We start from the raw sequence: 14409 nt of genomic DNA, 5'->3' as shown, positions 1-14409 counted from the left end.
AACTGATGGAAAATGAGTGCACTAGACAGCTGCTGGAAATGACTGATTTTGTTCATGTGGAAACTTTCCTGCCAGAGTCCCCATCCTTCTGGACCAACACATAGACTGGGAGACAGAATTTGTTGTTGTAAAGAAACTAGAAGGAATACATTTTGTGTCAATGGAACCAAACTTGTTGTTTCAGTACATACTTCAGCAGTACCTTTGATACAAAACAATAAAGAACACTGAGGTTTTTAATAATATAGAAAAGCTTCAAATACCACTTTATTTTACCACACAGTACATTAAAATCCTAAAGACAATATTTTTGTGCCACAGAGTTTTCAGGGATACATTCAAATAATAATAATAAAAAGACTTCCAGAGAGAAAGGTTTGGTGTGGCCTAACCAAAGTCCAGAACCAATCTAACACATATGTTGTGGGTCGCCTGAAGAGGTCTGTGGATCAGAGATGTTTCACAATCTGAAATCTACGAGGAGAAAGCTGGCCTCATCAGGAGTGTGCAGACTTACAGGTGATCCAACTTTAGCTGTGTCCTTATCCGTTAGTAAGAAGCCGTGCGCGCGCACGTCCTGACTCCTCGAGCGTGGTCCTGATGCTAGTTCTCGGGGACGCGCGTTACGTCACCACTCGCTGCGTGGGTCACCTCGCTGCCCGCATCCAGCGACAGGCTCTGCATCCTGTAAGGCCCGTCCTGCCACCACCATCATCATTATCATCATCATCCTCATCTTCAACACAGCGGCTCATCCTCCCTTTTTCTAACTGAAACAGTTCGCGTGGGCGAGCGCGTGCTGTCCACCTTGCGCTGGCGGAGAGTTGCAAGAAGGCCGAGAGCGAGGCAGACACGCCGAGCACACCGATCGAGTTTGAGAGTAAATACTTCGAGTTTGATGGAGTGCGGCTGCCGCCCTTCTGCAGAGGGAAGATGGAGGACATCTCCAACTTCTCCCTGAGAAGTAGCGACATATGATTGTTACCTACCCGAAATCAGGTAAACAAACCTCCTGCACGGTGGTTGTTGCTGCTTTAACTTATTGTTGGGCTGGCTCTGCAACTTCATTTATGTAATGTTGTCAAAGCTTAAAATAACAGTGCACATAAATGGTTGTAATGTCGTTTTGTCAAAACTATGATTTGCAATGCAAGTTGTAAATTTGCTCTTATCTGTTTTTATCCACATGTGCAGCCGAAATGGGTTTTAGAGTCCACTCACAGCATTTTACAGTCTGCAGGTTGTTTCATAATCACCTGCCAAGCAAGTGAGTGAGTCACATCACATAAACGGATTAAACTCTGGTTGCAATGCATTACAGCCCACCATCGTCTCCTGTGGTCTGTGTCATCCAGTTCAGCCACAGACACAGCTGAGCTGGTCGGTGTTTACATGTCAAGCTGTGCAGGGTGTGGGCTGCAGAGCAGACAGCCACAGAGGAACGGTAGGTGTGTGGTGAACAGAATAAGAGAGGTGAATGATTTCCTTGATAAACTGACTGGTCAGAGCACAGGGTGTCAGAGATTCTTAGAAACACTGGGACAATTTAAGGAAAAATCAGCTGGAGTCTCACCAAATACTAAAAATATGTCATCATTCTGTCCTCTGTAGGATAATGATCCAAAACATAAAGCCTAACCAAGCCTGCCCTATGCATGGACTTACCTCTCATTACAGGCCAGCACTCTAACCCCAATTTATAAATATTTAATGTTTTCTGTCATCATCTGATATTTTCATTTATGGCTGCTGAAATTAAATGTGACATGCGTGACTAACATGCATTGATGATTTTGGGGTGTGTACAGATTAAGGAAACTTAGAAAATGATGGGAAAGAAATTGGAAAGTGTCAGTCATTAAAGAAAAGTGGTTTGTGAGTAGGAGTTTAGTGATAAAAAGTCACTCCAAAACTTAAGCTGTCTGAATTCTTCAAATTGACTAATATAGAAGTTGTACTCTTCATCTCAGGCCAAAGCTCAGCCATCTGAGGAAGGACTGCACAAGAAAAGCAAATAAATGAAGTAAACCCAAAGCAAAATAGATCTAAACAGAGAAAAAACTATAGTAGAAAACATTTGACATAAAAGTTGTATATACTTAATATTTTCAGATTTTTTTTCAGTTGCTTAAAAGTTGTAAATTTCTTCAAAAAGATTGTTATTGAACATTGTTTTTGAGAAATACATAGGAAAAGATTACTATGTGAGAGGGATTGTCATCCTGGGGCCCAGGGGTCCATCCAAATACTGAGGTGGCCCTGGGCCTAAACAACACAGAAATGGTTCAGCAGAAACAGAAGTCATCTCAGTTAGACTGAAAACTTCAGGAGGTCTGCTGGCTTTATTTACCCTGAGGGTTCACCAGGAAGATAAAACTGTCAGAATCAGGCACAAAAGTTTAAACTGAACTTAATTAGTCAAAGTTCTCCATGACAGTTTTCAGTTATAAAAACCTTTATAGAATAATATATACAGGTTTACTTCCTGCAGGCAACAGTACACTGGATGTTGACGCCTGAGGTCGACTAATAATCTCTCTATATTGTACAAGATTTTAACATAGAAATATTATACAGTAATCAGAAGTAGAAAACCAGCTCCTTATTCTACAGTTTGCTTCGTCAGAGGGTCTGGACTCTCGGCTATAAAGAAGCCATTGCTTCCTGGAGGCATGAACTCTAGGCGGGTGTTAAAGTTAAGTCAATATTTGGAAGTGTGAGCAACATGGACTGAATGCCTTTGTTTACCTCTATCACTAAAACTACAGTTAGACTATAATTCAAAACAGAGCAGAAAATCAACGTCATCATTCATAATTTCTCCTTCTGTTCCCTGATTGGCCCAGTCAAAATTCAACCAGAGAGAATCTGAGTCAATGGGAGAAAGCCCAGACTGTGCTAGTAGCCAGATTGTTTTCGAGCAGAGTTGCACAGGAATGCAATGGCCACGCTAAGTACTGTAATTACCAATTAGAAAATTTTTGCATGAAAGTTGACATTGACTCTGACTCAAACTTTGAATTAATGCTTAGACTGATCTAATCCTGTATTTATGCCAGTCTATTGAATAAAGGACCAAAAATGAAGAAATATATCCAGCGTTCTGTTATGAAACAGAGACAGAGAGTTCAAAGAAATAACATCCAAGCTGTTTTTCTCAGTCTCAGATGTTTGTGGCATTTATTTAGGTCTCCAGGGCAAAAGTAGAGGGCAGATCATTCTGAGAAGAGATTTCAAAAACATAAGTTTCATAAGTGTGACATGTGTGGGTTATAGTTCAAGACATTCCAATATGTGCTTGGACAGAACTTGTTGACCTCAGCAGCTTTTCTACAGTTTCCCATCCTCTCTATTATAGTTATGTGATAACCTTGTTTATTTAACCAAGCTCCATGTTTCATGCTTTTGGGTCACTTTGTGCACCAGTTGTACTGTTAGTGAGCCTGTCTCACATCTTGTCCTGAGATAAGTAACAAACACATGACCGTGTTTGGGACTCTGCAGAGCTTTCTGATGCCAGCAACTAACTTGTGACTGTCTTAGCCATTAGTAATACCAATATTTTATAACCAGAAGAAGAGAGAGAGTACTGTTGGTTTACCCTATAAGAGCAGTGAGGAAGACACCAACTTCCTAACACCAACACACACCTTTGTTGTGTAATAACAGAATAAAGTGACTCACATGCAATATGCCGACACGCTGTGCTATAAAAAAAATATTTGTCCCATTTCTTGTTTTCATTGTTGTCTCACCCAAAGGCTTCAGATTATTAACCCAATTTTGATATTAGACAAATATTGATTTTTGGAAGTGCAGTTAATTTTTACCACCTCAGGCAGGTCTTCTTATCCAGACCTGTAGAATCAAGGAATCACTTAAATAGAACCGTTCTGACAACTGAAGTGGGCTGTGTCGAAAAGCAAACCATCATGCCCTGATTTTAACTAACTCAAGATGCAGTTAGAAAGCTAACTGGCATGCATCAGTCTAAAAATGGTTACAAAGTAATTGCTAAGGCTTTGAGACTCCAGAGAAACACGGTAACAAAAGAAGCAGAACAAGATTTAAAGCTCTGCAGGCCTTCTGATGTTTATGGTTCAACAATGAGAAAGAGGCTGGGCACAAATAGCCTCCATGGGAGAACCACTGCTAACCAAAGCCTCTTCTTAATCTTTCTTTTTTTAAAACAGAATCAACTAGAAAGACATTATTGTCTTTGCATTGGATCATAGTAAAGTTTACAGTGGACCCGTCTTTTTTTACCCATTCAGGGAATTTCTGTGCAACATGGCTCAAAATTATCAGTGGAAAATTTGCCCATTGACAGTTCCCTGAACATACAGGGAAATGGAAATGAAATACTTTCAACAATCTAAATCCTTTTCTAATTATATTGTCACAAACTGACAATGTTCTTGAGATTCAGGCATATGTAGAAAGCCACCTGTCATAATCACAATAAAATAAACAAATCATTAAGATTTACTTACATAAGCAAAGATAAATACTTATGTTAGGAGTAATATGGAACCTTAAGTTGATTTGCTTTAGAATACTTGCTACAGCAAAAGTCAGAACAAGTCTACTCGAGGACATTATGAGTTCTTCACAGATTCTTTACAGAAGTGTTGAGCTTTCCAAAAGAAATAAAAAAATGAAGACGATATGGTCATTTGAATGTTGGCACTATCCAATCCATCATTTTGAGAAAACAGCTTTCAAAGTTTTCCCCAAACTTGCTTTGCAACCGTGGGACGCCAGTGGAATCCACAACTATAGATGTGTGAAGAGCCATTCAGAGACCATATGCTGAGTATTTCCCCTGCACTAAACAACAATGCCTGCTGGCTCACATTACTCTGGAAACCAGCTGAATTCAAACACAAAGTTTACTATTTTAAAACCTCAAAAACTGCTACATAAGGCATTGAGTTGTTTCGTTACATATAGTGTAGTTTCCTAAATATAGGAGCCATAAGCTTGACGCTCTCCATCTTTTCCCTTCAGTCCACTTGATGACGAAAAAACGACAACCAAAAAAAGGACTGGATCCTCTTAATATGGTTTACTTCAGAAATAATAATAAAAACGGTACAAAGGTTACCTTTCCACGAAAATAAAGAGAAACGACAATTTAAAAGGAAAGAGAGTGAGGTCAAAAAACTGTGTGGCTCCACTCCAACTGCCCAACAGACTCTCGTTAGCCACACCCTAAAATCCTTAATTCCAATTAGATATGCAAATTTGCAAGACATTAGTGTATCCAAATACAGTAAATTACTATGCAATAGATCCAACTAGTTAACATCTTTATCCAAATACACAAATTATAATAAGAAATATGAACATAACTTATCCTAAAGTCTGAATGAACAAAAACTGAATTTAGGCTTCTACATATAGGCCTGTCGCGATAAACGGTAAATCAATTAATCGTACGATAAATTAAAACTATCGACGTCATTTTAATTATCGGCATTATCGTCTCTTCCGGCCTTTTTCTCTTTCTGTTGATGACACCGAATGAAAAAAGGCTCAACTCCAGTGCTCTCCACTGACCCTCCCTTCCTCATTTCCTTAGTGTAAAGCCCAGCGCACACGAGCTGTCGGCCGATTGTCGGCCCATTTTCAAAACCTGACAGATCACACATTACCCGACAGAAATCCTAGGTATAACGGTTTGATCGGGTTCGTTCCTGCCGTGTGGTGTCCAACAATGGGCACAAAATAGTGGCTACAAGTCCAGTGAACTAATTTTAAAACCAGGCATTAATCAATGCTTTACTACAATCTACCTGCGATGCATGTGGCTAGTGTCAGCGTAAAGTCCTGAATGAAAATCATTATAACCTATTTATGTCACGTTAACGAAGAACAGCTGAAAAGTTACCGGGTTTATCAACTGCGGTAGCAATTTCGCTCCAACTCCTCCTCTTGTCTATATTCTTTGCATGTTGAATAAACATTAATGTTGTTTCCACATATCATCTCCAATGTCCACTGGACTTCGGGTTGCGAGGTCAGCTGTTTGGGATTCCCCGACGTAATTTCCCCTCAGAAAACGCGGAGGAGAATCCTCGCTTTCTGATTGGCTACCTGTCACATTCAACAGGCTGCGTTAACGATCCCAGTCGGGAAAAATTCCTGATTTAGATCGGAGCGGCAACGAGGATCTACCATAACACACCACACAATCTTAGAAAGACCAACATCCTAAGATTGTTGTAAGGGGAAAAATAGGAGCAAAAAATCATGTAGTGTGAACTATTGCATCAGGTAGTGGGATGTGCCCATTGTCTCTATTTAAATCTAATTATTACTGAAGGGCAACATAATATACAGACTTCATAATCTGCACTCTTTTGGTTGAATGCAGTATTTATTTCCACTTTGGGTTTATGTTGTTTAGTTTTTTTTTTCAAGTGAGTTTTTTGTTAATGGAGACTGAGAATCCATTTTATTTTTGTTTTTGGTTGTTTTGTTTATTTTGTTTATCAGCTCAAGTGTTAAGTGTTCTTTTGAAAATAAAGGGTATCTATCTTTGGCAGAAAATTGCATGCATTATTACATCATTTCCATTAAATCAGTGTAAAAAGGTCTTCGAACAATATTATCGTTTATCGCAATAATTTTTGAGACAATTAATCGTTGAGCAAAATTTGCTATCGTGACAGGCCTAGTTATATATTCAATTAGTATATTCTGCAGAAAAGTGAAACAACCCTCTCAGAAATGTATGTCTTTTTCTTCTTTTTCTCTGTTGTGCTCAGCTGATTTGTTCCCACTTTCTTATTTTGACCATAATTTTATTCACCCTGGAATTTTAAACTCTTGATATTCAGAGCTGCTTTGACCAGAGATTCCTGTTTGTTAGCTCAGACATCAGTAGTTACAAGACCTTTCAAAGTAACCTGTGAGAATTAGTCATGAGCAATAAATAATTACAGAAACAGTATCTGTAGGAATGAGGGAGAATTTATTTATTGGCTGATAGCAGACGCCTATCTTTATCCTGTTATCTTATGAACTGCTGGACTTAAGCAGTTCTTCCCACATTAAACTGACTGAGATCAAATTTCTTTTTATCATATCAGCTTTGCACATGAGGTCACAGTAGACTCATTTAACCTTTGGAATAAGGTGCAGCCTATACAACTCCATATACAGATCTCATTTATTCTTTAGCAGTGTTGCAAAAAACAAACAAAAAAAACCCCCAGGAATGTTTGAAGTTTAAGTGTCTGACTGCTTTTGGTTCATACTCTAGAGCAATGGTCCCCAAACCCAGGGCTGCGAACGGGTACCGGGCCGCGCAAGAAAGAATTAAATATTTCTGTTTAATGCAGGGGTCTAAAACTCGCGGCCCGCGGGCCAACTGCGGTCCTCGGGACGATAGTTTGTGGCCCCCCGCCTTAATATGAAAGTTTAATGTTAGGTCGGCCCGCGAGTTTGATTTAATTGGCACTTTTCAGTGTTGTGTGCAGAGTTGAACGAACTTACCAATCACGGTGGAGTATATTGCTCTCGGGGGCGGGACATCGGCCAGGCCTATTTGCATTTTCTATTTGTCATTATTTGCATGCGGTACATGGCAGCTCCCGCTTCACGTGCTTCAGCATCCGGTCTAGACCGGAAGTTGCTGATCAGTGTAGTAATTAAGGTTAGGCGCTGTAACGCTTGAGTTGTGTTTAAGGGAGAAGAGGAGGAGGCAGATTCGTCAGGACGGTCAAAAACTCACAACCACACTGGTACTGGGAATTCCACAGTGTTGTCCTTTAATAAATCTTCACCAACCTTACAAAGCCCGGTTGAACGGCTGCTATATTATAAGACATGAAAATTGAGCAGCGTCCAAACAACCCGTAACATTACTAAAATGTTAGGGAGCTAACATGTCTGTCTAGCACGTTTCTCCCACGCTCTCTTTGACATTATTAGCAATACTAGAAAATCTTAAAGAGACACTACACAATTATGGCTGTTACAGCCCCTGACTACGGCCAAATATGGTAATAGGCAATCAGAAAGGTTCGGCTGAGGAGACCGTGTGTGTGAATGCGGCCCAACCTCACCCAGACTCTACCTCCAGCGGCCCCCGGGTAAATTGAGTTTGAGACCCCTGGTTTAATGTATTATTTGAATCTGGAGGATCTTTTATTTTGAAAATCCTTTAACCGGATTCTCTCGGTTACGTCTTGCGCGCCAACATTGAGCCCACAAGCAGCAAAATGAGTAAGAAATAGAGCAGATGTATTTGGAAAGTTTCGTTGCAAAGGGGAAAAGGCCCAGAGAAGAGACAGAAGAGTGGATTTATCCCACGCCATACATGATTCCCACATTCCAAGCCCTCTCTGCATGAAATGGTGACCGGCTCGTTAATGAGGCAATGAAGCCTTCAAACTGCTTTGCCACCTAGAGACCAAGCACCCTGTGCATAAGCAACACTGGTGTCATTGTCTCTCCTCACTCCCAGATGGGACCGTCTCGTTGCAGAGAAACAAGCTCAGGGATCCCATTAGTCTTTATCGTGAGTTAAAATTTTCACAAAAGTAAAATGTTCGTTTTTGTGGCGCATCTGTATCTTATTTTGAAAGGATATGTAAACGTTACCATAGCGACCAGAGTCAGAGAGCGTTAGGGCAGTGATCGAGACGAGATGAGAGAAAAAAAAAAAAAAAGAGACGAGATGAGAGGAGTATAGCTTGTGAGTTTTAGGTCTGGTTCACACAGCACGATTTAAGGATTGTCAGTAGATTTTCCAAATTTCTGTGACCACACACGACACGAACCAATAACAATACAACAGGTTCGACCGGTTCGTGAGTCCAACCACACGGCAGGAGCAACACATCACACACGAACCTATTCCACAAGAAAATTCAGTAACCCCCCCCCCCCCCCCCCCCCCCCAACATACCATACGTGAATTTAGAATAATCAAACACGGATGACGATGCAGAAGCAGTAGTGATAGTTTATGGACTCATTTTAAGCGATAAGAGGTTAACAAAAAGAAAATGTGTTTGATAAAAGACGGCGGGAGCAGCCGCTCTATTTGCTGCACTATGATTTGGAGGAGAGTTATGTTTTTTCGTGGTTAACATTTTTAACTGAATAAAAATGTTAACAGTACACAGGTAGGTCTGGCTTAAAATGAGGAAACAAAAATATTATACAAAATATATTTTATTTATACATTCTTTTACAATATTAAAATAGACTTTATTATTCTAGTTTAAAACCCAATAGTGCACAGCAACTCAGGACACTAGAAGCAATTCGAGACTTAAACAAAAACAACTGCAAACCAAATTAGTAACCACGCAAATTAAGGACACAAAATAATGTTAGACAAAACACAAAAAAACAAATCTCATGTTGCGTCAGCCCAGTCCTATGACGCTGCGCCCAATTCATAAAGTAAAACAACAAAATGGGCGTGCTGTGGTGGCGCAGGGGTAGCACGCCCCACGTTTGGAGGCTTTAGTCCTCGACGCGGACGTCGCGGGTTCGACTCCCGGTCCCGACGACCTTTATCGCATGTCTTCCCCCCTCTCCTCACCCTCCTTCCTGTCTGCCTACTAAAGAAAAAAATATATATATGAACTAACGGTTTGGTTCTGTGGTGCCTATACAACTATATATATACTATATAATCGACTATATATACAGCTCTTTAGCACAACCTATTCACAATTTAACCGAAAGCATCTAAAAAATGCACCCAGGTGAGAGCATAATATCAGCAATCTGTAATACCAAAAATAACAGTAAACTGTCTGCTGACAATAATAAAACCACTTAAGGTAAGATGAAAAACTGTTACCTTAATCAGCCACACAACAGCGTACTTTCAGATGCTGCAGTAAAGAACCACTGAAATGCATCCGAAAAAGCAATTAAGGTGGTGTGAAAAAGTGTTTGCCCCCTTCCTCATTTCCTGTTTTTTTGCATGTTTGTCACACTTAAGTGTTTCGGAACATCAAACCAATTTAAAAAATAGTCAAGGACAACACAAGTAAACACAAAATGCAATTTGTAAATGAAGGTGTTTAGTATTAAAGGAGAAAAAAAATCCAAACCATCATGGCCCTGTGTGAAAAAGTGATTGCCCCCCTCGTTAAAATAGATTATAACTGTGGTTTTTAACACCCGAGTTCAATTTCTCTAGCCACACCCAGGCCTGATTATTGCCACGCCTGTTTTCAATCAAGACATTACTTAAATAAGAGCTGCCTGACACAGTAAAGTCCACCAAAAGATCCTTAAAAGCTACACATCATACCGAGATTCAAAGAAATTCAGGAACAATTGAGAAAGACAGTAATTAAGATCTATCAGTCTGGAAAGTAGTGATGGTGAGATGAAGCCTCATGAGGCATTGAACCACTTGAGCCAACTGGTTCGAGAAAGGGTTCATTTCTTGAGGCTTCATGTGCACACAAAACCACCTACTGGCCAGGTGTATAATCACAGCCAGCTGTATCTTAACACGTGTGATGCATTGAATTTTTGTCTATTATGGCTCTTGAGAATGACTTCACAAAAGATGTAGGACGAAATCATTTGTCTACATAAATTATGTATACACATATGTGTATAATAAAATATTGTTTGAATGTATTCTCTGTGTGTAATTATTCCCAAAATAGTAGTGTCATGTGATATGGCATGTTGTGTAATAAAGTTTTTCTGTGACTCTAGAAAAATGGCATGGGCTTAATCAGGCAGAGGACAGTGAAAGTGCTTGTGGAACTAGGGAGGGGGTAGTGAATAGGCTAATGCTTGTGTAACTTGGATGATTTCATGCATTTTTATTAAGAAACAACAATTTCTCCACAGTTTTTGGTTTCAAACGATTTCTCTTTTTTGACACTACATGGATGAGGTGTATTATTGTACCCCAACTCCTTGAAGCACAATAAACACCTCACCTTTACAGAAAATAAGAAACAGTGAAAAATACAGTTCCTCATAAGCAAACCTAATGCATCTGCAAATATTCAGTTCACCTTACCTTGTTAGGGCTTATCAAATCGAAATGTTCCCACATAGGGGAAATCCTCCTCTTTCTCGCCGGCTCCATCCTACTCCTATCCTGTCCTCGCGCTCCTAAATCTATCTATCTATCTATCTATCTATCTATCTATCTATCTATCTATCTATCTATCTATCTATCTATCTATCTATCTATCTATCTATCTATCTATCTATCTATCTATCTATCTATCTATCTATCTATCTATCTATCTATCTATCTATCTATCTATCTATCTATCTATCTATCTATCTATCTATCTATCTATCTATCTATCTATCTATCTATCTATCTATCTATCTATCTATCTATCTATCTATCTATCTATCTATCTATCTCTCTCTCTCTCGCTCTCTCTCTCTCGAGTGCGCATGTGTGAGCGTCTGCTGCATGTGTGGAGTGGAAGGAGAACGAGTGTGAGGTTTTTTAAAGGCTTGATTGTCACTTTTTACAGTGGTGTTTCATCTGTTTCGCACGGTAACACATTTTTGTTTTCACTGGTGTTTAAATAGTGTTTTTTCCGGCAGCACCGAGTTTTTTTTAGCTCGGTGCGATGGCCGGGAAAAGTTACGGTGCTGCTGGTTTTAGGAGCCTTTCACGCCGACATGGTATTAAAATACCAGTTGGCGTGGATTTTTCGGTTGAGGAGTGTGGGTTGGCTGTTGGGGAACTTGTTGGGTGTGACAGTGTGAAGGCAGCGTCCAGGATGAACAATGCAGTGGTTATGTTTTTGGACTCGATTGATAAAGTGAACAGCGTAGTTGAGAGGGGAATTGTTTTGAAAAATACTCAAACTACTGTTTTCCCTTTAATGAACCCTGCTAAAAAAATCATTTTGTCTAATTTGCCACCTTTCATCAGTGACGATGTGTTGTTAAAGGAATTGTCACGTCACGGTCAGGTCGTGTCGACAATGAAAATGCTCCCGTCAGGTTGCAAATCAGCAAAGTTGAAACACGTTGTGTCTTTTAGAAGACAAGTGTTTATGATTCTAAAAAATGATGTTGAAGAATTGAGCATTGTGATGAAATGTAAGGTTGATGGTTTTGATTACACTATTTTTGTGACAACGGAAACTATGAAGTGTTTTGGGTGTAACCAGGAGGGCCATACTGTCCGAAATTGCCCTGAAAATATTCAAAAAGAGACTGTTCAGGTTGACGAAAATCCAGAACCAGGAACATCAGCGGATACTGCGAATGGAGCTATAGTGGGTGTAACTGAGGAGGGAGCTTCGGTGGCTGCTGCTGGGGAAGAAGCTCAAGAAATTAATCCTGAGGAAGGAGTTTCAACGGGAGAGCAAAAAAAGTCAAATGTTTCAGAACGTGACATTGAGGATGTCATTACTTCTGTTGTAGGGAGTAAGGAGAGTCAAACAACGACACAAGAAGGATTACAAGAAGAAATGGATGTTGAGGATTTAGTTCATAGTGGAGGAAATCTGATCAGAGATGATGAAAGTGTTTTTAAAGTACCAATTACTAAAAGAAAATCTAAAGACTCTAAAGGGGTAAAACCTAAAAAGGCTCAGTTTAAAGAAAAGAGTGGGAGAGAAAGTGATTCAGAGGCTGTATCTGATTCTGATAGCGATAGAGAATCTTCTGATTCCTCTATTCCTGATGGTCAGAGTACCAATGGTTACAGTCTAGAACAGATTAGAAGGTTTTTGGAAGTGACAAAAGGGAAACGGGATGTGGTCATAGATGATTTTTTTCCGAATAGAAAATTATTTGTGGACTCAGCTAAATGGTTAATGAGACAAAGGACATCTGATGGGTTAAGGGACACTGAAGTATTCAGACTTCGAAAACTGGTGCAAAAAATCAGAGCTCGAATTAAGTGAGTTATATAAAAGTTAAAAAACAGCTGATAAGATGCTGTATTTTCTTTCTTGTTTGGATCTTTTTTTGTGTGATTATGAGCAGATTTAAAATTTCATCTTTGAATGTTAATGGTGCAAGAGATGTGAAAAAAAGGGCTATGTTTTTTGAATTTTTAAAATCAAAAGGCATTGATATAGCTTTTGCTCAAGAAACTCATAGTAATGTTGATAATGAGGTTGATTGGAAGAAAGAATGGGATGGAAATATTATTTTGAGCCATAACACCTCGCTAAGTGCAGGGGTAGCTATTCTTTTTTCAAGAAATTTTCTTCCAATTTCTATTGAAATTGAAGATGTTGTATCTGGAAGATTGTTAAAGGTTATTGTCAAGTATGAAAATATAAAGTTTATTTTACTGAATGTATATGCTCCTGTGAACTCAAGTGAACGTTGTGTTTTCTTAGAAAAATTAGCAAATACACTATTAAATTGTGTGTCAACAGATTACTTAATTTTAGGAGGTGATTTTAATTGTACAATAGATGATTTAGATAGGAATCATTTGGAGCCACATTTACAATCAAGGAAAATATTGAAACGTATTATTGAAACTTATGATTTAGCTGATGTGTGGCGTTTTAAGAATGGAAAGATAAGGCAATACTCATGGGCTCATTGTAAAGAGAATTATATTACCTTGGCAAGATTAGATAGGTTTTATTGTTTTGGGCATCATTTACAAATATTTAGATCATGCACTTTGTGTCCAGTGGGTTTTTCTGATCATTGTATGATCATAGGAAATGTGTTTATAAATAATTTAAGACCTAAAAGTGCATATTGGCATTTTAATACTGTTTTGTTAAATGATGGTTGTTTTAAAAAAGGATTTTGTTTTTTTGGAAACAGTGGAGACTCATGAAATGTCAGTTTACATCTGTACAGCAGTGGTGGGATATTGGTAAAATTAAAATTCAACAGTTTTGTAATCAATACACTTACAATGTTACAAGAGAAATGGTAAAATCAATTGAAGAATTAGAGACTGAAATTGTGGATCTTCAGAGTTTTTGTGAGTCCACAGGAAATCGGGGCCATATTCAGACGCTCAAACAAAAAAAAAACGCTTTGGCTGATCTGCTTGGGCTCAGAGCTCAGGGAGCTCTGGTACGTTCACGTTTTCAAAGTGTCTCTGAAATGGATGCTCCCTCAAAATTCTTCTTCAGTTTGGAGAAGAAAAATGGACAAAATCGTCTCATTCATTGCATTCGTTCTGAAGATGGAAAAGAGTTGACAGATCCCACCGAACTGAGGAAAAGAGCTGTGGACTTTTTTTCAACGTTGTATGCCAGTGAGTTTAAAGAAGATTCTGTGATAACAGAAGAATTTTTTAAGGACTTGCAAAAGGTGTCAGACCAAGACAATCTCATTTTGGAGCATGCTTTGACGTTGGAAGAACTGCAGGAGGCGCTGCTGAGCATGGAAAATGGCAAAGCTCCAGGAATAGATGGCTTGTCTGTGGAGTTTTATAAATCGTGTTGGCCT

The 14409-nt window shown here is 39.1% G+C and overlaps 1 protein-coding gene across 4 annotated transcripts in view; it reads left to right on the top strand.

The window, feature by feature from the left end:
* Nucleotides 1–14409, top strand: part of sult4a1 (sulfotransferase family 4A member 1) — a 63557-nt gene that overhangs the window by 11927 nt on the left and 37221 nt on the right. Inside the window, exon 1 of one of the 4 annotated variants that reach the window (XM_023350521.1) lies at nt 840–999. The exons of the other annotated variants lie outside the window; for them this stretch is intronic. Within the exon in view, the coding sequence (XP_023206289.1) occupies nt 975–999 (25 nt within the window). The 5' untranslated portion in view covers nt 840–974. Of the gene's footprint in view, nt 1–839; nt 1000–14409 lie in introns of those variants that run through there. 4 annotated transcript variants of the gene reach the window in all.

The sequence above is a fragment of the Xiphophorus maculatus genome, chromosome 17 (genome assembly GCF_002775205.1).
Source record: "Xiphophorus maculatus strain JP 163 A chromosome 17, X_maculatus-5.0-male, whole genome shotgun sequence".
Lineage (NCBI taxonomy): Eukaryota > Metazoa > Chordata > Actinopteri > Cyprinodontiformes > Poeciliidae > Xiphophorus > Xiphophorus maculatus.
The sequence above is the reverse complement of the archived record's forward strand: the minus strand, read 5'-3'. Positions and strand labels throughout refer to the sequence as shown.